Genomic DNA, 26,062 nt, shown 5'->3' on the forward strand with positions numbered 1-26,062 from the left:
CGAGTGTGTCCCCCCGTTTGTTTAAATAATACATTGTTGTCTGTATTGACAAGAATGTATTTGTGGGTTATCATGGGTTGAAATGCTTTCAACGCTAGAAATACTGCTAACAGTTCTAAGTGATTTATGTGAAACTTCCTTTGATGTATGTCCCATTGTCCTTGGATGCTGTGTTGATTGAGGTGTGCTCCCCACCCTGTCATGGAAGCATCCGTTGTTATGACGTATTGTGGCACTGGGTCTTGGAAAGGCCGCCCTTTGTTTAAATTTGTACTGTTCCACCATAGAAGCGAGATGTATGTTTGGCGGTCTATCAACACCAGATCTAGAAGTTGACCCTGTGCATGTGACCATTGTGATGCTAGGCATTGTTATAAGGGCCGCATGTGCAATCTTGCGTTTGGGACAATGGCTATGCATGAAGACATCATGCCTAGGAGTTTTAATACCATTTTTGCTTGTATCTTTTGTGTTGGATACATGGCCTGTATCACCTTGTGAAATGTTTGAACCCTTTGTGGACTTGGAGGGGCTATCCCTTCTGTTGTGTTGATTGTCGCTCCTAAGTATTGCTGTGTTTGACACGGCAAAAGGTGTGACTTTGCATAGTTGATGGAGAAACCCAGCTTGTGAAGGGTCTGTATGACATACTGTGTGTGACGTGAACACCTTGTTAGCGTGTTGGTCTTGATTAACCAGTCGTCTAAGTAAGGGAACACGTGTATCTGCTGCCTTCTGATATGTGCAGCTACTACTTCCAGGCATTTTGTAAAGACTCTTGGCGCAGTTGTTATTCCGAATGGCAACACTTTGAATTGGTAATGTATTCCTTTGAATACGAACCTTAGGTATTTCCTGTGGGAAGGATGTATTGGTATGTGGAAATACGCATCCTTTAGGTCTAATGTTGTCATGTAGTCTTGCTGTTTGAGCAGTGGGATTACGTCTTGTAATGTGACCATGTGAAAGTGGTCTGATTTGATGTAGGTATTTAGTGTTCTGAGATCTAGTATTGGTCTCAGAGTTTTGTCCTTCTTTGGTATTAGAAAATACAGTGAGTAAACTCCTGTGTTTTTCTGTAGGCTTGGTACTAATTCTATTACGTCCTTTTGTAATAATGCTTGAACTTCTAGTCCTAGAAGATCTATATGCTGTTTTGACATATTGTGTGTTTTCGGTGGGATGTTTGGAGGGAATTTGTGAAATTCTATGCAATAGCCATGTTGGATAATTGCTAAGACCCAAGTGTCTGTTGTTATTTCTTCCCAAGATTCGTAGAATTGGCTTAGTCTTCCCCCCACTGGTGTTGTGTGATGGGGTTGTGTGACTTGTGAGTCACTGTTTATTTTGAGGGGTTTTGGGACCTTGAAATTTTCCCCGACTTCTTGGGAATTGGCCTCCTCTATATTGTCCCCGAAAACCTCCCCTTTGATATTGACCCTGGTAGGTAGGTGGTCTTGTCTGTGAAGTGTTGGTTTCTGTGGGTTGACCCCGAAACCCTCCCCTAAAAGGTGTCTTCCGAAATGTGCCTCTGCTCTGCGGGGAGTAGAGTGCGCCCATGGCTTTGGCTGTATCGGTGTCCTTTTTTAGTTTTTCAATGGCAGTGTCTACCTCCGGCCCAAACAATTGCTGTTCATTAAACGGCATATTGAGCACAGCCTGTTGGATTTCGGGTTTGAACCCAGAAGTGCGCAGCCAAGCGTGCCTCCGTATTGTGACTGCAGTGTTTATTGTCCTTGCAGCTGTATCGGCTGCATCCATGGAAGACCGTATCTGATTGTTCGAGATACTTTGTCCCTCTTCCACCACTTGTTGCGCTCTTTTTTGGAACTCCTTGGGAAGGTGTTCGATGAGATGTTGCATTTCATCCCAATGAGCCCTGTCGTATCTTGCCAAGAGTGCTTGCGAGTTGGCGATACGCCACTGATTTGCTGCTTGTGCTGCAACTCTTTTTCCCGCTGCATCAAATTTGCGGCTCTCCTTGTCTGGAGGTGGTGCGTCGCCTGATGTATGAGAGTTGGCTCTTTTACGAGCTGCCCCCACAACTACTGAGTCCGGTGTTAGTTGTGTTGTAATAAATATTGGGTCTGTGGGAGGTGCCTTATATTTTTTCTCCACCCTTGGAGTTATGGCTCTGCCTTTAACTGGCTCCTGAAATATTTGTTTTGAGTGCCTTAGCATTCCTGGGAGCATGGGAAGGCTTTGATACTGGCTATGGGTGGAGGACAGGGTGTTAAAGAGAAAGTCATCCTCAATAGGTTCCGAATGTAGTGAGACATTGTGGAATTCGGCTGCCCTTGCGACCACCTGTGCATATGATGTACTGTCCTCAGGTGGTGACGGTTTAGTTGGATATGAGTCTGGACTATTGTCAGACACTGGGGCGTCGTAGAGGTCCCATGCATCGGGATCATCCTGGCTCATTGTGGTATGAGCTGGTGAGTGCGTTAGTGGTGGAGTTTGCGCCGGTGATGCATGTGCTGATTGTGGTGGAGAAGGTGGTGGTGTTACTTTCTTTACCACCTTTGCTTGTGGTTGCTTGTCCCCTTGTTGGAAAACAAGTTTCCTTTTCATCTTGATTGGGGGAAGAGTGGTTATCTTCCCTGTGTCTTCCTGGATGTGAAGCCTCCTTTGAGTGTAGTCAGTTTCTACAGTTTGAAGCTCTTGACCAAATCTATGCAATTGGGTGTTTAGTCCTTGTTCCTCTGTATAGGAACTAATTTTTGGTTCCGAGGCTTTATTCGGTACCGAAACCGTTTCGGTAGGCTTTTTAGGCTCCGAAGAAGATTTCTTTGATTTCGGCGTGGTATCTCGGTGCCGAACATCTTCGGTGCCGCTGTCTCTGCGCCGAATTGTCTCGGAGCCGGTGTCTCGGCTCCGAGGTTGCTGTGTGGCGGTATCACGACCGGAGTCGGATGACTTCGACACCAGCATGCCCTTTTTCGGTGCCTTGGCTCGGTCACCTAGTTTTTGGGTTAAGCCATGGCCTGTTGGCAGTGGCGTCCCCTGGGCTTTTGTGGACTTTTCGTGAGTCCTAATTTTCGACGTCTTACTCACGGTTGTTATGTCTTCGGCGTCGGATTCCCCCGAATCCGACTCGTGGATGGAGAACGCTTCCTCTTCGTCCTCGAACTGATGTTGTCCTGTCGGCGTGGACGCCATTTGCAATCTTCTGGCTCTTCGGTCTCTGAGCGTCTTCCTCGACCGAAACGCTCGACAGGCTTCACACGTATCCTGCTTGTGCTCCGGGGACAGGCACAAGTTACAGACCAGATGCTCATACGTATACGGATATTTGTTATGGCATTTAGGACAGAAGCGGAACGGGGTCCGTTCCATCAGTCTTGAAGTCGCACGCGGTCGGGCCAACCAGGCCCCGATGGGGGATCGAAATTACCCCGAAGGGCCACCGGAGCTCTTCAAGATTCGGTGTCGATTTGTTCTAACTAACCCGATACCGAACGAAACAATACCGATGATTTTTTCCGAGATTCTAACTAACTTTCCGACCCGAAACACGGAGCGAAAAGGAACACGTCCGAACCCGATGGCGGAAAAAAAACAATCTAAGATGGAGTCGACGCCCATGCGCAATGGAACCGAAAGGGGAGGAGTCCCTCGGTCTCGTGACTGGAAAAGACTTCTTCGAAGAAAAACAACTTGTAACACTCCGAGCCCAACACCAGACGGCGGACTGTGCACAGCATGTGTATCTGCAGCTACACATGCCATCGAACATATATTTAGTGCACTATGGCTACACTTGCTTAACTGTCACACATGGGGGTTGGTCATATGTGGCAGTTGCGAGCAGGTCCTGGTCGGTGCACAGTTCCAGCTGCCAACCCGCAATGTGCAAAGCTGAACCATTTTCACAGTGGAGGTTAGTCTTTTCCTACAGCATGGCAGAGAGCATTCTGCAGGAGGGGTTGGCTGCTAGACCCAGCTACCTGTTGCCACTCACCAATGGGGTTACTGAAATCAATGCGAGGAAGGGGATTTGACATGGTGCAGAGGCTTGTGCACCAGTTCTAGCGTAACTTATGATTTGCAAGTAATAGATTGCAGTCCTCACCATAGCTTGCAAATTGCAGTGCTTTTTGGTTTAGTTTGCACCATAACTCTACATAAATTGTTTTTTCATTGAATGTCTAATGTTTTAAAAGTATAAATTAATGTATTATAAATAAAGATCACCATAACTTAAACCTTTGTTGTTTTTAGTGACTATACACCCCCCACTTGCTACCCCTCGTGTTCCTTTGTATTAACATATATTGGAGATCATTTGTATCAAACCTGTGACATTTAACGTATGCAGATCTCTATAACGTGCATATAGATAGCCACCAAACTGTAACACCGAGAGGACAGTCATGTGAGATTGACACAATAACTATAAAGATGTATATTTAACAAAGTATATACAAAATATACAAATGTACATAGACCTCGAATAAACTATAGATTATTGGGTGGCAAAACAATGTATGGTAGTTGACCACGTTAAACCTGGTAATACATTGCATTAGGTATGGGAAAACATCAGAATACATCTGGGAACATATTAAACGATGCATATCACCCTACACAATGTTAGTTTGCGAGCAGAAAGGACATTTAAATATCCGTGTGAGATTGCCATATTAAAAGACTACAAATATTTGATAAAACACAAAGCTGCTCTCAATTCTTTGTTGCCTTAAAAAAAAAAACACAGCTTTAGCGCCTGTAAACCCGTCACTGATTTTGTCAAATTATGAAAGTAATGTACATGAAAAACAATTCTTTAAGAAGATGGAAGTTAATGTGTAAAGCAGGAAGGTTGCTGTGGACTCCTATGGGTTACAGCAATCCGCAAAGAGCCAATGCTTATAGGCGGACCGTATATGTTTTTTTCCTTATACATCCCCCCTGCAGAAAGCAGGAAACTCATATCGTAAAGGCCTAAGTTTATCAAGGCTGCCTTCTTGGAGAGTACAAAACAGGGGGAAACGTGAGGGGTATTTTCCCTCAAAGTCGTAAATAACAAGAAAACGCAATATATATCAAAATATAGTAGTGACAAACCCACGTGTCATAAGTTACGTGTTTCTAGTTCATTTTCGGATGCATCTTATGACACCGCAGAGAAGAATGTACTGCTCCAATAAAGCCACTTACGTTTTCATCTTTGAACACATTACCCTAGACTTGCAAAGAAGCAGGCTCTTCTCAACAACCAATTTAAACTCATGCTTTCAAGGCCAGTCCAGCTGGAAGGATAACTATACACATGTGTATGATATATTACATACAGAAAACCCTACCAAAGCAGACATCCTGCTAAAAGCTGTCTAGACGGAGTAGACAAACGCTGTACACGGACAGGACATTAAAATGTGAAAAAGCAATAACGTACGTTATTACAAAATGAACAATTTGCAGCACCACGAGGTATACAAATATTCTAAAACGTTGAAAAGTATAAAAATACAAAAGGGTGTCCTTACCACAACCCGTTTTTAAAAAACAATTTCTGCGTCGGACGTATCTAACAAAAACAAACATCAAGGCAAACCAGTGCTCCTGGCTTGTGTACATTGGCCTCACCTGCCAGTAGTCACAATTATATGAGAATGCACAGCTAACACCATCATTTAAACCTAAACGTTTTTACTATAACCAAACCCAGAACCGATCATTTCATGTGTCATCAGTGATACAAAATGGGGCTCCCTCTTGAGATCGAAACTAGTGATCTTCGGCATACATACATCTCAACAACAAGGACATTAGCCCTCTTACTTACTGTCCCAATACATTAAAGTTGATGTGTGCTGCATCATTCTAATAGGTCAAAGTGGCAGGTTTACTGAGACCTACAGAGGTTCATACTCCCGTCTGCATGCAGCAACTCAAAGCTACGGTGGTGGGCAATGAATAACAGTATATAGGGCAGTTTTCATGATCTCAATTCTCGTCATAATTTGGGCATCACTGATATTTCCTTGACCCTCCGAGATACGACAAAAGAAGTAATTTAAATTTAAGTCAACATCTTTCTTTGAAATTTTATCATTGTCCGTCAGATGTGCCTTCGCTTTATGGATGGTCAAATCTACCCGTTCAATCAATGGAGTTCTTAGATGTTCTGAAAAAAAAAAAACAGAAAAAAATAGCTTAGACTTTAATTTGAATTGATTGGGAAACAATCGGCAGGAAAAAGCAACACTTGCCATTTTAATCAACAGAATGTACAAAATGCATAGAGCTTTTCATAGAATAAAATCAATCTCCATTTTTGTTGTTGTAGCAAAGCAAATTAAAATGTAAATATCACAGAGAGAAAACCAAAAGAGAAGCTTCAAAGCAAATAGCAACTCTGGAATATTCATGAATGGGAATGGTCCACCATCATTAGCCAATGAAATTCATTAAATAGTGTAAAACTGGTAAAAATATCCCAACAGCTCTGAATAAAACAATTCTATTCCCACAGTAAATATGTCTCCGAAGATATTCCTAATACAGTTGTTCAACAATTGGTTGAATTTCACTGATCCAATTTGTTAACTGAACAAGAAAGTTGAACATATATCCCATTTTAGTCAGTCGGATACTAGTGCTTGCAGGACATACTAATTTTCCATCAACAGGACCTACTGCTTCAAAATCTTCCCTAACAAAATATGTCCCACACACACTGCCAAGACCACCATGGTTGGCAAGTGCCCACACAAAATACACAAAGGTAGAAATGGTGTCGGAGTAACTGACCTGAAGAGCATATCAATACCACAGATGCACACATCCAGTCAACTACCACAGTTTTCACAAAGCAGAGTGGTGGTAACACTGCCACATGGAATGGAAAAAGTTGCTTACCTGTAATTGTAGTTCTCCATTATTGGCATCTTTTATAGATTCATATGCTTGAGTCATTCTTTGTTGTCAAAGTGGGGTTACACAGCATAACTAGAAAGCAGTACAAAATTGTACATAGCCTGTATGGACTAGAAAACATCTTTTTTTATCCTATCCATATCACTGAAACAAACCAAACATCAGCCAATCAAGCAGCAACACGTTGATAACCACTCCCACAGAGGTTACCATACCTTAGATTTTCCAACACAAGTGTGTAAAGTAATAAAGTAGTTTGAATGAGTCTCTAATGGTAGAAGGGTGGCTCGCTTGTGTATCTATGAAAAATGCTATACTTAGCAACTACAAATGCAGGCAAGTAGCATTTTCCTTCTCCAGTTTTGGATCTTTTATAGAATCAAAGCTTGAACCAAAATAGTCAGCAGTAAAATAACAGACATAGGATTATCATTACAACTATTGTTATGGATGCTGGGTAGAGCATGGCAACATGAGGCTCAGTCATTGTATTGGAAAATATGCCATAACAGCCTGACACACTACTGTGTTGTGTGGTGCTGTTGAAACTATAGTAACAGAAACAAACCATAGTAATGGTGTGTCTATTCTTCTAAGTTGCTGATCTACAGATGTCTTGTATAGACACACTAGCAAACAAAGCTGTAGAAGGAGAACACTTATTTTAGAACAGTCCCTTATTCTTCTTTCCAAAGGCCTTTCTTCTTTAAGATGGCAGAATACCATGTGCTGAGAATATTCATTGTGTTATGGTTAGATTTGTAAGAGAAAAACCTTTACCAGGATTGCCATATGCTACTGGCAGCTGAGCTGCCTTTTTGAACTTCCTGGCTAACAATATACATTTTAAGCGATATTTTCATATCTAGAGAATGCATTGTGTTTTCTGCAATGTGGTAAAGACAGTTTCCAGGAAAGACCCGTTAGATCAGCTTTGTGTATGGGATTGAATGGGCTCTTCGTTAATTGTGAAAGAACTGTATTCAGTTGCCAAGGAGGATGCTTCAATGGAGGCTAAGTCCTAAATAGCCTGTTTAAGAATCCCTTGACAATTCTATGCGACCACAGGGGAGGTTTGTTGAAAGACCTTCTAAAACAAAAGAGATAGTGCTGCTAAATGCACCTTACGAGATGTGTGGGAAAGGCATGCTCATAAGGAAATATCTGTTCTGGCTCAGATAAAATGTGATAAAGGTTATTACCCAGATAACATGAACAGAAACAATCCCATTCAAACTTTAAGGTCTATTAGTAGTTTCTGCTCTCGTGTTTGCCAACATTTGTTTACAATCTTCTGGGATGTCTAAGTGTGAAAATTCATTGTGTTCAAGAGCCAGGCCAGCAGATTTAAGGATTTACGATCCAGGTGAACTGCTTGGCTGTAGTGCACAGTTAGCAGGTTGGGAATCTGCTTCAGTTGTGTATGTTCTTTCTCTGACATGAGAAGTAACTTGGTGAACCAATATTGTCTCGACTGTCTTGGAGTTACCAGTATGAACTGGCAGAGTTCCCTCTTTATCTTGTTTAGGACTTTTGGAACCATGTGTACTGGGGGAAAATCATAAGCAAAAATCACTGACCAGGCTGTTGAAAACACATTCCCCTATGACCTTGGTTGTTGATACCTGTTCTAATTCTCTATAGTTGCGCACAGATCAAGGTTCGGATTCCCCCACTAATTGAAGATTCCACTCAGGACTTGTTGCTTCAACTTCTATTTGTGGCAATTATTTGTCACTATGTTCAAACTGTCTGCCCACTGATTGCATGAGCCAGGAACATGTTCTGTTTTTAGGTCAATATAATGTTTTAACAACCATTCCTACATTCTTTGAACTTCCAGCAACAACGGAAGATATCTTGTGCCTCCTTGCTTGTTTACATAATGCATCTTTGTAGAGTTGTTTGTGCGTACTAGAACCGAAGAACTTGCTATCCTAGCAAGAATAGCTTGGTGACTTGGTGCTACAGCGTTTAATTCTAGGAGATTCATGTGGACACTCAAATTAGTTTTCCACTAATATCCAGGCTCTACAAATAAGTCCTCCACCCTCCAGGGAAAAAGAACTGTTCTTGTACCGGATGAACGATTTGATTCCTGAATCTAGGTGACAAAAAATAATGAAAGGAATGCTTAAAAACATCATCCCCAACAAAGATTCGAAGAAGAGTGCTGAAACAGACTGTGTTTTTAGCTTGCTAGTTGCATTACCTTGAAATACCTTTCCACTATAAGATAATCTTTGGTCTTTATGGGATCTAGAATGACACCTAGAAATGTTATCCTTTTGGATGCCTGGAAGGAAGTAAGGCCTAAATAATTGAAAATTTGTAACAAGCTTTGCTTGATATTTTGGCTGTACGATGGGAAGACACCTTTACCAGTTAATCTTCCAGTATGGATATACCTAGTGAGATTCCTGCCTTAAGTTAATTGCCACTAAGACAAGGTTCTTTGTAAAGAAATAAGGTGCAGATTTTAAGCCTAAAGGGAGAACACTGAACTGGTAATGGCTGCCGGCAACTTCGAATCTCAGGTATTTGCAGTACTCTTTGTGTATGATAATATGAAAGAAGGCATCATGAAGATATGAAAGTAGGCATTATGGACATCTAAGGATGTCATGTCATCTCTATGGCGTAGAAGCTGTAGAATGTTGTGAAGTAACTATGCTAAATGATACAACAATCAATCAAAATAATTGCTCTTAATTCTCCAGACTTTATTTACAGGAAAGAAGTCTATATTTTTCTGAGACAGATGTACTATTTATATAGCTCCTTTGTTAAAGTACTCCTGTGGACCCGTTTTTAAACCATTAATAGAGATCTTTGATGCAACTGGCATCAAGAGCCATTCCACCTTTTTTACAGTCTTCAGGACAATGGAATGCAGGAATAACTGAAACCACTACCAAATAATTCATTTAGTGCATCAATATGATATGAAGGGGCAAGAAATATCTGGCTGAGAGGGAGAAAAAGCATTGGCAAAGCCAACAGTTCTCATCACTGGGATACAGTGGTTTTGCCAACACCTTTCTTCAGTCCTTCAAATAGCAACATAACAAGAGCATCCACGATCTCCTGCTGCAGAACCTGTTTAGGATTGCCCTCTTTCAGGTATTTGTCTTATGCTGCCCCTCCTACCCACAGACACAACTTTTGGGTAAAAGCATTGCTATCCTAGAAGGAAACACTGGGGCTGGCTCTTAGCAGAGTAACCCACAACACGGGCACAATTAAATCTGCACCTCACCCTTTCTGAAACAATGATTAGAGATAAAGAAAATAACTGGCTTAGCTAAGAAACGTCATCACCTTTAACAACAAACTACACTCTTGTCCTTACCATCCACTGTATGCTAGCGCTCAGGAAGAACTAATCTGTAGCCCCTTGCTAGCAATGTCTTCATCAAATTTCAAAAGTAGCCCTGTCTTCAGCCCTCTCATTTCAGTGTTGAAGGCAGTACATTTCCATTATCTGGAAATGATTTCCTCCCCACCTCCCTCCAATCAGGTGACATGATAACCCAGGAGCATCAAATGAGTCCACTTGCAGGCAGAAAACATCTGCTCCTGCATTTGCAGAATCTCACTTTCAACTGTTTCCTTATTCACCCTGTATATTCTCCTCCTGTGCTGCTATAACCACAGGGTTACTGCTTTCTCCAATTGATGCCAGGCATTACCTTACATTTTAAACTTCTGAGCTGATAACCTGTCCTTCCTGAAGCAGTGGTCTACTGGTAGTTGAACAATGGACAATCTGTTCTTCTGAATCCAGTGCCTATCCAGGAATCCAGGTATCGAATACAGAATTATATCTTCAATATACCACTGTTTCTTTCCACAGTGTTGAATCCTTAAATTGCATGCTGCCTCAAAATGCCTTATCTATCTACCCAAAGTATGCAAGAAAAAGGACCTTGCCTTAAAGCTTCTGATTGACACCTTTTAATTTTAGGTCGCGCATGCAAGCACTTAAGACCTGTTGTATTCTATTCGGTGGGCTTTAACCACGCCCATCACTTTCATTCGTTTGTGGGCTTGCCTTTCAAAAATCCCTTCAAGTCATTGCTACATGCTTTACATTTGTCCCACCTTGGGGCGGTTTTGTTACCGCCTTGGACACTGACCCTGTCACAGGGATAAGTGCACCATTGCCGATATGTTTTACTGTGAGCGAACTACTGTTTTACTTTGCGCTCTCCCCTTCACGCTCTATGGTGCTTTTGCATTTTACACAGCGCAAACTCGATCTGCAGTCCTGAAGCGCTTTGCGTGACTATCAGTCAGTTACTTCTCATTGTTAACTTTGTTTTACATTCGTGCTCACAGCAGCTACGCTTTGCATAACTACCAGTTACTTCTCATTGTTTACTTTTTCATTCCCACTCATAGCGGCCATGGCACTTTCACGTCTTACACAGTTCAGTGGGCCTTATTCGAGCGCTTTGCATGACCACCAGTTACATCTCATTGTTTATTTTGTTTTTCATTCACACTCATAGCGGCCATGGCGCTTTCAAGTTTTATACAACGCAAACTTTATCAGCAGTATTGGAGTGCTTTGCATGACTACCAGTTATGTCTCATTGTTAACTTTGTTTTTAGTTCGCGCTCATGGCGGCCATGCCGCTATCAAGTTTTACACAGCACAGACTTGATGTGCAGTATTGGAGCACTTTGCATGACTACCAGTTACTTCTCATTGTTTACTTTTTCATTCCCGCTCATGGTGCGTTCACTTTTTACACAGCACGATGGGTAGTATTGGAGCGCTTTGCATGACTACCACTTACCTCTCATTGTTTACATTGTTTTTCATTCACGCTCATGGTGGCCATGTGCTTTCAAGTTTTACCCAGTGCAATTTGCAGTACTGGAGTGCTTTGCATGACTACCAGTTACTTCACGTCACAGTTAAGGAGAGGAGAGGACAGTGCATCCCGTTTGCGCACAGCTTACAAAATGGCAACGCAAAGTGTTTAGTTATAGTTAAGCACTTTCATTTTCTTCATCATTGTATAGTGCTGTGATACCCTATCCTTGACAATTCTTGTTTCAGAGTTTCTCATTAAAAGTTCAATTTTCTCACCCATGGTTTTGCAGAGCTGCTTGCTCAGTAGAATTATGTGTCAGGAAAGGACAAAAGTATAAGGCAGAGTCGACCAAATCATGTGGCAAAAAAGTCCAATTACAACGCCAATAGTTATAACTCTCGTAAATGCAAGACCTATTGCATTGCAAATGCTTGTTTTACTTCAAATTACACTTTCCCACTTTCCATCCCTCCTCTTCGAATACAACCTGCTCTGTCAGATATGTATGCCTTAACGTGCATATCAGCAAATTGCCCATGCCTAATTTCAAAGAAATGCAATTACAATAAAAACATTGGCCACAGGAAGAAAACAAGCAAAAAAGAAAGTGTAATGATGCATCATTTTGAAGGCATGCATGTGTAATGATGAGTGTTGTGTGCATGTCTTTACACATGAATGTCCCTAAAAAAATGACAGGGCAGGCAATCATTTCTATTTTTTACATTTATTTACAGAACAGAGATGGATCAGTAATCCAAATAAAAATAAAAAGAAGTAGCACAAAAGTGTTTTTTTAAAATTGTTTCTATAAAGGGGGCGCTGGCAGCAATTTGCTGCTCAGGCTCCACTCTTCCCTCCGAAAATTGCAATTAAATGTATAGAATACAATATATGGAAAATGTCACTTACCCAGGGTACATCTGTTCGTGGCATGTTCCGCTGCAGATTCACATGCTATGCACAGGTCCTGCCATCTACTGTTGGGCTCGGAGTGTTACAAGTTGTTTTTCTTCGAAGAAGTCTTTTCAAGTCACGGGACTGGAGTGACTCCTCCCTTTCAGCTCCATTGCGCATGGGCATCGACTCCATCTTAGATTGTTTTCCCGCAGAGGGTAAGGTAGGAGTGATAGAGTGTAAAGAGAGATGTCCATGCAATGGAATAGAGATGTATCTACAAAGTTTAAGTAAAGGAATGTTTATATATATATGTACAATAACTTAAACGGCTACAGGCTCCCGGGGAGGAGGGAGGGCGCATGTGAATCTGCAGCGTAACATGCCACGAACAGATGTACACTGGGTAAGTGACATTTTCCGTTCGGTGGCATGTGTAGCTGCAGGTACACATGCTATGCATAGACTACAAAGCAGTAATCCTCCCCACAGCAGTTGTCACCCTGTAGTAGTTGAAGTTGTCTGAAATAATGTTCTTAGTACAGCCTGTCCAACTGTGGCTTGTTGTGTTGCTAACACATCTACACAGTAATGCTTGGTAAAAGTATGAGGTGTGGACCAAGTGGCTACCTTACAAATCTCTGTCTTTGGTATGTTTCCCAGAAAGGCCATTGTTGCTCCTTTCTTTTTAGTGGAGTGTGCTTTTGGTGTAATGAGTAGTTGTCTTACAGCTTTCAGGTAACAAGTTTGTATAAATTTCACTATCCATCTGGCTATGCCTTGTTTGGACATAGGGTTACCAGTATGGGGTTTTTGGAATGTGACAAGCAACTGTTTAGTTTTACGAAATGCTTTTGTTCTGTCGATGTAATACATTAGAGCTCTCTTTATATCTAATGTATGCAGTGCTCTTTCTGCCACTGAGTCTGGCTGTGGGAAGAAGACTGGGAGTTCCACAGTTTGGTTTAAGTGAAAGGGTGATATCACTTTTGGCAGAAATTTGGGATTTGTTCTAAGTACAACTTTATGTTTGTGCACTTGGAAAAAAGGTTCCTCAAGAGTGAATGCTTGTATTTCACTAACTCTTAGCAATGAAGTAATAGCTACTAGGAAGGCGACCTTCCATGTTAAAAATTGAATCTCACAAGAATGCATGGGTTCAAAAGGTGGGCCCATAAGTCTGGTGAGTACGATATTTAGATTCCTAGTAGGAACAGGTGGAGTTCTAGGTGGAATAATATGTTTTAATCCTTCCATGAAGGCGTTTTCATAACTGGAACTCTGAATAGAGAGGTGTGTTGAATAGTCTGCAAGTATACAGATATTGCAGTAAGATGGATTTTAATGGATGAGAAAGCTAGATTTGATTTCTGCCAATAAAGTAGATAGCATACAATATCTTGTATTGATGCTGTAAGTGGATGAGTATTTTTAGACTGACAGTAGTAAGCACATCTTTTCCATTTGTTAGCATAACATTGTCTAGTGGTAGGTTTACGTGCCTGCTTGAGCACTTCCACGCATTCTAATGGAAGCTTTGGGTATCCAAACTCTATGACTTCAGGCGCCAAATCACTAAGTTGAGAGCACTGGGGTTTGGATGCTTTATTTGTCCTTTGTTTTGGGTTAACAAATCTGGTCTGTTTGGAAGTTTGGAGTGAGGTACTACTGACAGGTCTAGGAGTGTGGTGTACCAATGTTGTCGTGCCCACGTTGGGGCTATGAGTATCATAGTGAGAGATGTCTGACGTAGTTTGTTGACCAGAAAGGGAAGGAGTGGGAGAGGAGGAAAATCTTAGGCAAATGTCCCTGACCAACTGATCCACAGTGCATTGCCCTTGGATAGGGAATGTGGGTGTCTGGATGCAAAGTTTTGGCATTTTGCGTTTTCACTTGTTGCAAATAAGTCTATTTCTGGTGTTCCCCACTTTTTAAAGTACTTTTGAAGTACCTGAAAGTGAATCTCCCATTTGTGTGTCTGTTGGTGGGTCCTGCTTTGGAGATCCGCTAGCTGATTGTGTATTCCTGGAATGTATTCTGACATTAGATGAATGTGATTGTGAATTGCCTATTTCCATATTGTCTGGGCTAAAAGGGGCAGTTGAGATGAATGTGTCCCACCTTGTTTCTTCAGGTAATACATGGTCGTCATATTGTCTGTTTTTATCGGAACATTCTTGTGTCTGAGAAGGGGTTGAAATGCTTTTAGGGCAAGGACACGGCTAATAATTCTAAATGGTTTATGTGAAAATTTCTTTGTTTGGAAATCCCCTTCCCCTAGAATGGTAAGGTTGTTGAGATGAGCTCCCCAACCTATCATTGATGCATCTGTTGTTATTGTGGTCTGAGGCACAGGGTCTTGAAATGACCACCCCTTCATTAAATTGCTGAGATTCCACCACTGAAGGGACGTGTGTTTGGTGGTCCACCAACACTAGATCTTGCAATTGACCCTGTGCCTGAGACCATTGTTGTGAGAGGCATTGTTGTAAAGGCCTCACATTGAGTCTTGCATGCGGTACTATTGCTATGCAAGATGCTATCATTCCTAGAATTCTCATGATACATTTTACAGTGTAGTGTTGATTTGGCTGTATTTGTGGTATGAGATTTTGAAAAGCCTGTATCCTTTTTTGTATTTGGATATGCTAGGGCTTTTTGCGTATTTAAAATAGCACCTAGGTATGGTTGTACTTGTTCTGGTTGAAGGTGGGATTTCTGGTAAATGAGAGTGAACCCTAGTGTATGTAGGGTCGCTATTACGTACTGAGTGTGCTGTTGGCATTGTATGAAATTGCTTGATTTGATTAAACAATCGTCTAGATATGGAAAAACATGAATGCGTTGCCTTCTTAGGTAGGCTGCCACTACCGCTAGACATTTTGTGAACACTCTTGGCACTGTTATGCCGAATGGCAGAACTTTGAACTGATAATGTTTTCCTGCTATGACGAACCTGAGTTTTTTCAGTGAGCTGGATGGATCGGTAGATGGAAATACGACTCTTTGAGGCCTAAAGCAGTCATGTAATCTTGTCTTTGTAGTAGTGGAATGACGTCCTGCAGAGTTACCATGTGAAAGTGTTCTGACAGGATGTATAGATTCAGAGATCTGAGATCTAGGATGGGCCTGAGAGTGCCATCCTTTTTGGGGATAAGGAAGTATAGTGAGTATACTCCTGTTCCTTGTTGAGAATGTGGGACCAATTCTATTGCTTGTTTTAGTAGTAGCGATTGTACCTCTTGTTGTAATAGAATGTTGGGTTCTGGGGACAATCTGTGGTAACGTGGGGGGAATGTTTGGAGGGGTAGAAATCAATTCTAGGCAATAGCCATTGCGGATAATTGACAAGTCCCAATGGTCTGTGGAGATGTTTTACCAATGAGAGTGGAATTGCTGTAGTCTTCCCTCCACAGAAGATGTGTGGGGTTGCGGGGTGGTAAATAAGTCACTGTTTGGATGATGTAATGGCTTGCTTAGAGGTTTGGAACTTGCCTCTGTTTCTAAAATATTGGCCTCAGTAAGACCCTCTAAATCCCCTTCTCCGATATTGTTGCTGCTGCTGTCCCTGCTTTGCCTGGGAGGTAGAGGCTTCAGAGGATTGTGGTTTAAATCCTCCCCTAAATTGTTGCCTGCGAAAGGAGCCTCTATACGGTGTTGGGTATAATGCTCCCATTGCTTTGGCAGTGTCTGAGTCTTTCCTCAGTTTCTCTATGGTTGTATCGACCTCGGGACCAAACAAATATCTCTTGTCAAAAGGCATGTTGAGTACTGCCTGTTGGATTTCTGGTTTAAAGCCAGAAGAACGTAGCCATGCATGACTTCTTATAGTAATGGCAGTAGTAACACTCCTGGCTGCTGTATCCGCAGCATCCAGGGCAGACCTTATCTGATTGTTAATAATGGCCTGTCCCTCTTCTACAATATGCTGTGCCCTCTTTTGATGCTCCTTTGGGAGGTGTTGTAGGAGGTCTTGCATCTAATCCCAGTAGGCTCTATCATATCTGGTTAGAAGTGATTGCGAATTTTCAATTCGCCATTGGTTGGCAGCTTGTGTGGCCACTATCTTGGCAGCAGCATAACATTTATTTGCTACTCTCCTTATCAGGGGAGGAGCATCCCCTGAGGATTGGCTATTAGCTCTCTTTCTAGCTGCACTCACTTCCACTAAATCTGGAGGAACTTGATGTGTGATGTAGTCTGGGTCTCTAGGAGCAGGTTTGTATTTCTTGTCAATACGCTGAGTAATTACTCTAGCTTTGACTGGCTCATTAAAAATTTGGTCTGCATCTTTGACCACTCCAGGAAACATCGGAAGGCACTGATATCTAGAGTGAGTGGAGGACAGGGTGTTGAACAAGAAATCCTCTTCTAGGGGGTTCAGTGTGCATAAACACCCCATGATACGCAGTTGCCCTGGAAACAGCCTGCATGTATGCAGTAGTGTCCTCTGGTGGAGAAGGCTTGGAAGGGTATAAGTCAGGGTCATTATCAGGAATAGGATCTGGGTCGTACAGATCCCAAGGTCCACTGTATCCCCATGTGAGTATTGTGAATGCGTTGGTGAAGGAAACAGTGGTGGGCTAGTGGGTGGAGGTGAAAATGAAAGCTGTGGTAAATGAGGAGAAGTAGGGGCAGGTACTGGCTTCTCCTTCTGCTTATCAATTTTTGCTGGTGGTTGAACAGTGTATAATTCCTCCTGAAAAGACAGCTTACTCTTGGTTTTTAAAAGGAGGTGCAGTAACAATTCTGCCAGTCTCTTTGTGGATGTGGATTCTGGATTGTCCTTCATCCATAACCTCCAGGATAGGCTGAATCTCAGTGTCCTCATCAGAAAGTCTGTATGATTCCTGCACCAAATTCAAACTCTGTTTGAGACGGCTCGAAAGTCCTTGTTCTTCTGTATAAGAACCTTTTTGGGTTCCGAAGTTTGGAGCTTTTTCGGTCCCGAAAATGGAGTTGGTTGTTTTGGCTCTGAAACAGGGCATCGAGGCTTCGACTCCGAGGAGTGAGGAGGCTTACTTGAGTCTGAGGCAGAACTCTTTATAGATTTACTCGACTCCAATGTCTATGGAGGAGTGGCCTTTTCCGGCGCCAAACCCGAAGGTCAGTCGACTACAGTCTTTTTTCGGGTCGAACCATGGCCTTCTGGCAGTGGTGTACCCAAGGTCTTTGATGGTTTTTTGTATATGGGCGTAGGGGCAGACGTACTCACATGCTGGCCAGCATTGATAGGCCTATCTTTTTCAATTCTTGCTCGGAGTGGGTGTCTCAGATGGAGACCGCTGTCTGCGCCTGTTCTTCTTCCATGACATCGAGATGTTCTGTACTTTTTGACGCCATCTCTAGTCTTCTGGCTCTCCGATCACGCAGGGTCTTCTTGGATCGAAACGATCGATAGGCCTCACAATCCTCTTCTCGGTGGTCCGGAGAAAGACACAGATTACAAACCAGGTGTTGGTCTGTATAAGGAAATTTTGCGTGGCACCGAGGACAGAATCGAAATGGAGTCCGATCCATCAGGCTTCCACACGGTAGGCCCGAACAGGCCCGAGTCGGGTGCACGCACCAAGAGGGGTAAAATCTAGATTCTGACTGTACTATCGGTTCGAGGCTAGATGGAAAACACGTTCAAAACAAAACCGACGATTAAATGAGTTTTCTAAAGTTTCCAATTTGAAATCTCGAAGCGAGAGGAAACCCGTCTGAACCAGACAGCGGAAAGAAAACAATCTAACAATGGAGTCGATGCCCATGCGCAGTATGACCGAGAGGAGGAGTCACTTGATCCCGTGAGTCCAAAAAGACTTCTTCGAAGAAAAACAACTTGTAACACTCCGAGCCCAACACCAGATGGCGGAATAATGCATAGCTACACATGCCATTGAACATACACACTATGTATTCATGAATATATATATATATATATATATATATACATATATATATATACACACACACACACACACACACACACACACACACACACACACACACACACACTACGTATTCATGCATGCACAACGACTTCATCCCTTTGTCTGCTAACTTCAGGTCTTGGAATCCTGAACAACAAACACAAGAGGGAGATTGACCTCAATGGGATTTATTTTCTGGCCAAGGCGTCTTTGCTTCACTTGTCACGCTACCCTACCGTATACACTTTACACAAACTTAAAAGGAAGGTTTTAGAAACCCCCCTCCCTTTAAGTAAGATGTGAAATTCACACGTTCAATCAATCAAGTATTTGTAAAGCGCGACTAATCACCCAAAGGGTTTCAACGCGTTGGCGATGTCAGGTCAATGTTAACAAAACACGCATCAGGCTGGCCAAATCTCACAGTGTTTTTCCAAGACCGAGCTGTACCCCGCTCTTTCATAACATTCTCAGCCTGGTACCTGCTTATCTTCAGTGCTCCCCCATGTTTTGCTCCTTTCCCTGGTGAGAAGAGTGAAAATGGTTTAACAAGCTGTGCACAGAAAAATACCTGGGCCACCAATGTGACGGTGTTTGAAGCTAAGCACAAAATGGAGTCAGTGGTCAAAATGGAGCCAGTGGTTAAATATAGATAGCTTTGCAGTAAGGTAATTCCTGTTTTAGTAGAAAATGCAGAGGAGAGTATCCAGTGGAAAGTATAAAGCTAAGAGGAGGGAGCTGAAGGTGGCAGGACAAGTAAGGTGGCTTTTCCTGTCTGCACTCCGTACAGTGTATTAACATACATCAGCTCAATATGCTGAGAAAAGAAAACTGAGATGAGATTGCATCTTTGCATGAGAGACAGTTAATTATGAGAGAGACTGTGGAAAGTACAGTACCCCGAGATGATCACATGGAAGCAAGGTGCACTGCATTAGCAGTGCATGTAGCACAGAGCATATGCAAGCCCAGCTTACCCTCTGCTATTCGAGTTAGGGAGTTGGTGCACAAAGAAGACTGGAACCGAACCCCAGTACTTGGGACAGGTCAGACTCTGACAAGGATGAGTGGGACTGGATGAAGGAAGTTGAAGTAGGTTTAGCAGAGTAGAGTGAGGATGGTGGAGGAAAAGGGAGAGGATGTTGATGAGAAAGGGGACGCTTTAGAAGCTCATCCTCTTGTACAAAATAAGTCAAAAGTAATTGGGTGGAGGACAAGTGCAAAATAATTGGAAATAACATATGTTGGCAGACACCAGGGGAGCCCCTGTTTAAATGGCTAGTGTGGTTGTGTGATACTAGGGCAGATGGAACCTTTTTATCACCAGTTGAACTCTTGAAAATGGTGTCTGTCATGATGCATGGTGTGCTGGGGCAGCGGTTGCAAGGTGCACAGGGGCAGCAGGCACATGGGATGGCTGATTGAGGGATGGAAGCAGTTATATTCAACTGCGATGGATGTGGTTGAAATTTGGGGACCTTGGGCACACTATTGCAGAAGCGAATGAGCAACTTAGGGAAAAAGGGATACAGACCACCCTGTATTCTCAACAGTTTGCAGGGCCCAATGTAGAACCATTGACTGTAGGAATTAGAGCACATTTGATTAGGAATGTACAGTGTTTGACATCTCACAGGTGTGACCATTAGTTAAAATATTCTGTATCAAACTGTACTGAGCATATGACGCTTGTTTTGGCACTCCTAAGATACTGATATTTCGCAGGTCTTCAAGATGGTCTGCATATCGTACAAGGCTGTACCAAGGGTATGATGCTTGTTTTCAACGTTCTTAGAACACTGCTATCTTATTTACTGCATGCCACTGAGGCTGTGCTGACACCAAGAGAACTTGGGAATAAGATTGATGAGTACTAGAAGGAAAAGAGTGGGAAACACTGATAATAATGCCAGGACCTGTGAGAAGCGAAAAGCATATTACAGAATGTTGCGTAAGCCAGCTTTTAGTGTATAAAAGGCCCAGGTGACAAAGCACGTAGAAGCTCACAGACGGGGTCACCAGCAGCCGAAAGGGGGGTGGGAGAGAAAGAAATAGAAAGAAAGAAAGAAAGAAAGAAAGAAAGAAAGAAAGAAAGAAAGAGAGAGAGGGAGATACAGAAACAGATTGGGCTTTCTGGCATTGTGGAAAGTTAAGTCCCAATGGAAGTTGCAGGACCTGCTTCTACTGCTTTCTTTAGATGTATACAGTGTGATTGATTTTATTACGAACTCACTGTGCTATTTGATTCTTGTCACCAGAACTTGTTCCTGTATTATTGAGCAATTAAAGCTGCATTGAACTGGCTACGTGTGTGAGTGTCGCTCCATGCTGAGTGTCTTTATTGATTTGTCATTAATTTCCCACATTTGAATTGGCTGCCAGTAGCCAGTCCAAGATCTTAGACTGCCTTAACCTAGAAAAGGGCATTTCTGTCCCCTACTTGGGCTACGTTTCCAACACCCTGAACAAGCTGAGCTTGCCTGATATGTTTATGGCACCTTCCAGTTTTATCAAGAACGACAAGTTGAAAGTTAAGGCTAGTTTCCTTGAGCGCTGTCAATCTCAAAGACTGAGGCTTAAACTTACTAAAAGCTCTGTTAGGGACTACGATGTTCACTTGGCTCCTGGCAATTTTTCTATGTATTTAACTTTAGCCAGTTCTTACTGGGAGAGATCTCTTTTGATTTGTGTTAGGGCAGGCCAGGTGTGGCGCCTCCTGTTTTTTGCAAAGCCATATGGTACTTAGTGTAGCTCAGTGGAGGCCTGCCCCTGTGATGGGTTGTCATAGCAAACGTTACTGCAATTCATGTTTTTAAAAAAAACTTTAGATTCTTTTTTAAATCTCTTTTAAAGCCAACCATAAAGTCATTAGGAATTTGTAAGTGTAGGGTAGCATTAATCTATCTTCAGACGTTAGGTAGCATTGATGCCTGCCATAGAGCCTGCTCATTTCTTAAAACAGCAGTGAGGAGCAGAAAATCAATAGTGGGTTAGGTCTTGGGAAGCCCTTTTGTAGCCACCTTTATGTCAATGTTTACTTAGTGAAGTCTGAACTGACAAGACTGTGGTCCCCTTTACGCATGTTTATCTAAGTACCATAGTTTTAGAATACTAGGTCTCTGGATTATTGAAGTATATGCCTCAATTGTTACAGTGATACTCACAGTACGGCCGGGGGCCGCATGCGGCCCACCTGACCTTTAGCAGCACTGGGCTGCTCTAAACTAGACTCAGCACTAACATTTTAAAAATGTAAATACACAGGCAAGCATTTATTTAAGGTGAGTTAAAGGTAAAGAAAAGAGATAACAGAGGGCGCTGTATAACGGAACTTCAGAAACACCTTAATTTTTAAAGACACATTTGCAGCAAAAATGTAAAAGCATGATCAAGTCTGCTCAAAATAAAAAAAATGTATTTCATTAACACGCAACAACTTCACCTTAGTACACCAGATTATATCAGTGCATTGAAGAAATATATTTTTTCAAAGTGATAATTTTCAAGCCAGAATTTAGAAACATTCACTCCCCAACCCCCACCCTGACAATAATGCCTTTGGTGAGCTAAGAGGCAAGTCAGCTCTGTGAACCGTTTGCGTGACCTAGGTTCCAACTATACAAAAACATTTTAGTTTATTATATCAAACACAAGAAGGTTTTGTGCAGCACACATCCTGAAGTCATGCGATGTCCTCATATGTGATAATGAACAAAAAGCAGGGAAAGTGAAATAAAACATTTGCTTAAGATCACACAGCTTGGTTAAGTGGAGAAGCTGTGATTATTCCCAAGTTTATGGTTTCACGTTGTGCTATTCAGACACCAGAAGTATATGCTTTGCTTCCCCTACACCCACTTTACTGCCATCAGTGCGGCCCTCGGTAACATCAAAGACCAAACTCTGTGGCCCCTGGGAAAATGTTTGCGAGTGCCCATGTCTTAAGCTATCTGGGGCGCTTTTGGTACCCAGTTGTTCATAGTACTTATCAGACTGCAAAGAGATTGTTATATTAATATATGATGCTCTTTTGAATGCACGTTATTGTTCATTGTACTTTCGATTGACTTATCATGCTGCTATTCTGGATGTGCTTTTTTCATTGGATGATTAATTTTATGTATCTTTTATGGCCTATTTGTGTGCCGAATAAAGTATAAGATGATGACTCTCTGCTGGGAAGCAATATATAGTCCAGAGCTAACAAACCTGGTGAAACATTAAGAATAAAGCACAGTGGCGCTCTGGGTTCTTTAAACAGGTATACTACCTATATCCAACCTGTCCAAATTAATTTTACAACTTGACTGTATGCAACAAACGCACAAAAGAGACACTTTATAATAAATGATGTGATACAGTATTATCATGCTAGTGTAATTATTAGACATTACGGCAGACATCGCAGTGCAAAAAAGTGATAAATACGTGAATAGTTACACATGTACAATCATGGGTGTCACAATAACTGTTCAAGAACGAACTCCAGCTCAAACTTATAAATCTTTGTTCAGAATATTTTCTGAAGGACTACCTTGAAGTCTTGCCGACGTTTCGACCTTTTGGAATCAACATGAGGATCTTCTCATGACACAATCCATCTGTCTAACAACCTAAAATCATGGCAAAAGAGGGCCCTTAGATCATTCTTTACAGGCTACTTAGCTACTTACTGTAGATAGCGTGTGAAGTGGAGTCATATCGTACCTCCTCAGAGAATCTAACAAGCATTCCATTAACAGGGGATTATTGTCTGTCTTCTCAATTATATTTAGGTCTCCAGTGAAGAATAACTGAAATTACTAAGAGTAGGCATGATGTCAGTAAACAGATATCCATATCTTGCAACTAATGCATATGATAATCCTATCTCAGTGATAACTGGACTATTATCTATCATACATACTGGTACCTAGATCGGTGCCTGCATCCCAATTATATAGTGGTTGCTACCATGCCGAACCCATAGACTTTACCACACCTCTGATGAGCTGTGTGGCACATGTATGGTAGTTAGCAATAATTACTAGTGTAAAATTAGCATATATTTGTCTACTTATATGATACAACTAGTAATCCCACAATGCCCCTAACTGAATTACAGGACATGCCTTAGTCCTTACTGAGTGCAGTTTAATCTAAGCAGTTAATCTAAAACAGTGTGCCCTGTGATGAGGGGCACTCTGTAATTTCTTGTAAACTGTGGCAGGTCCAAGATATCTACCAGATCTAAAGGAGGATGACGACATTTGGCGACAGTTCAGGAATAAAACACACTCCAGTAAACTATCCAAGGACTCCCTACATGGAATACAATATCAAATTTGAAGTATCACTGATATAGGGTTCAGCTTAGGGTACATAAGTGAGAAAGAATATGAGTTCTTTAACAACCCATATCAACAAACACCAGTGACATATACCTCTTCAAAGATACATAAAGCACCATGATTCACTAGGGAGACCAATAATCTCAGGATGCAGCTCAGTCCTGGAGACCTTTGCAAATTAAACCCCAAGTCCCTAAATTTCCATCATATGTAAGGGAGAGTACAAACTTTATAAACTGCATAGATGGAGTCACATTTAACCAGGAAAGAAATGTGTTTGTTCCCTCTGATGAAGGGTCGCTGCACACAAACATCCCCCAGAATGCACATCTAGAAATAATTTGTAGGTCGAGAGAATCCAACATGACTGGTGATGATATTCCTGTAGAGTTTATCCTACATTTATACGAGTTAGAACTTTCTAATATTTTGTACAAACAAAAGGGTTTGCTGAGGTGCATGTTTAGCACCAATCATAGCAATTATGTGTGTGGTGGAGTTTGAGGCCATCACTGTGCTATGTGCTGCTAATCCACACAGAAACAATATCTACATGTAGTGCAGGAACATCAATGATAACTTCATCATCTGGCAAGGCTGTATGGGTGAACTACTATTCTCTTGCTGGCTTAACAATCAGAATGCAGATCCTAAATTGACATGCAATCACACCAAAGATAGAGAGGAGCTAGCTACCTGGACCTTCTAGTCAAACATGAGTTTGGGGAACTGAGTACTACACTTTGCCGAAATACAAAAGATAAAAACTTGCAATTTGCATATATTAACAAGCAACCAAGAGAATTAAGGGCCAATTTGCACCCTCAATATCTATGGTACGACGATACCATAGCAATAAGATTGATTACTTACACAAAGCTGAGTGCCTGTGAACAAAACCGTTAGAGAGAATAAAGCACGAAAATAGTATGTAGGGTGCTAAAGAAAGTATAGTTCTCCCTCAGAGAATCTCTCTTGACCACAAAAGAAGGAAGATTGAAACGGAGTGTATGGTAATGGTGCCCTCAATCAATCTCTTGACCAATTTCATCCAAAAGATCCTAAAGATTGGGAATCGATATTATAGCCTTAGAACCCGCCGTAGCGGGCTCTACCGGCTATTAAAGGCCCGCTCCCGTGTTAAATGCCCGAGCCGAAGGCGAGGGCATTTAACAAGGGAAAGGGCCTTTAATAGCCGGTAGAGCCCGCTACGGCGGGTTCTAAGGCTATTAGAACATTCTGCCACTCAGGGCAGAATGTTCTATTTAAAAAAAACAAATTGCTCACGGGGCCCGAGGGGATTAAAATCCCCTCGGGCTCCGTGAGGCTTTGTTCACAGCTGTTGCTGTGAACAAAGCGAACATTGGAATGTTGGCGCTGAAGGCTTTTACCGGCCAGTAAAAGCCCGCAGCACTCCATTGTTTTCAATTGAGCTGCCAACCTTCGAATGTTCTAATAAATTGTTGGAAATGGGCTTAACAAAATTAACATGTTCTTACCTTCTATAGTGCCCCCTGTGGTGGATACTCCTTACAACTGCACATACTCAACCTTGTGAATTTCCCCCTGGTGCCAGACTGGATCTGGAAAACTAAAACACAGTGCTACTAGGTGCCAGTAGGTCGTGATATGCAACTCGGCGTGCACATGACTTCGCTACAGGAGTTCTGAACAGAGTTGTAAATAAGTGCCACCCATACATGCTGATGTTAGTTTCTTTCATTAACTTATCTGCGCCCTCGGATGCGAAACCCTCTGGTGAAGTGAACAAACCAGTGTGCAGATTCCTAAGTTGAGATATTTTTAGATTGAAGAGATGATCCACCTTAAGGGGATTTGGAACAGCAGTAAGGAATTTGCGGTTAGATAGGATATCAACCAGAAAGAGCATAATCAAAGAAAAGTAACTGCAGATTCCCCACCTTGTGAATAGATACCCAAGCATTACCTCCCAAGGTAGAAGGTCTGTGGGATGGCTCCGGCTAAAAAGTCCTGCAGAGCTGGCAAAATGCCAATCCTAACGGACCTGATTGTCGAGGCAGTAGTGCTTCATGAATGTGAGGACTGATGCATGTAACTGCTTGACATATCCAGAACAGGCATCTCCCGTGCCAATGCAGTGGTGGTGATCTTGGCCCTGGTGGAATGAACTCATATACCTTCTGGAGGCTGCTTCTTAATCAGTGTGCAGCAGATGTAAGTAAGA

The 26,062-nt window shown here is 42.1% G+C and overlaps 1 protein-coding gene across 1 annotated transcript in view; it reads right to left on the reverse strand.

Annotated features, from left to right (window-relative positions):
• Positions 1 to 4,393: 4,393 nt before the first annotated feature.
• Positions 4,394 to 26,062, reverse strand: part of SIMC1 (SUMO interacting motifs containing 1) — a 377,806-nt gene continuing 356,137 nt past the window's right edge. Inside the window, exon 10 of the mRNA XM_069244585.1 lies at positions 4,394 to 6,133. Coding sequence (XP_069100686.1) covers positions 5,904 to 6,133 — 230 coding nt within the window. The 3' untranslated portion in view covers positions 4,394 to 5,903. The remainder of the gene's footprint in view (positions 6,134 to 26,062) is intronic.

Source organism: Pleurodeles waltl, chromosome 7 (genome assembly GCF_031143425.1).
Source record: "Pleurodeles waltl isolate 20211129_DDA chromosome 7, aPleWal1.hap1.20221129, whole genome shotgun sequence".
Classification (NCBI taxonomy): domain Eukaryota; kingdom Metazoa; phylum Chordata; class Amphibia; order Caudata; family Salamandridae; genus Pleurodeles; species Pleurodeles waltl.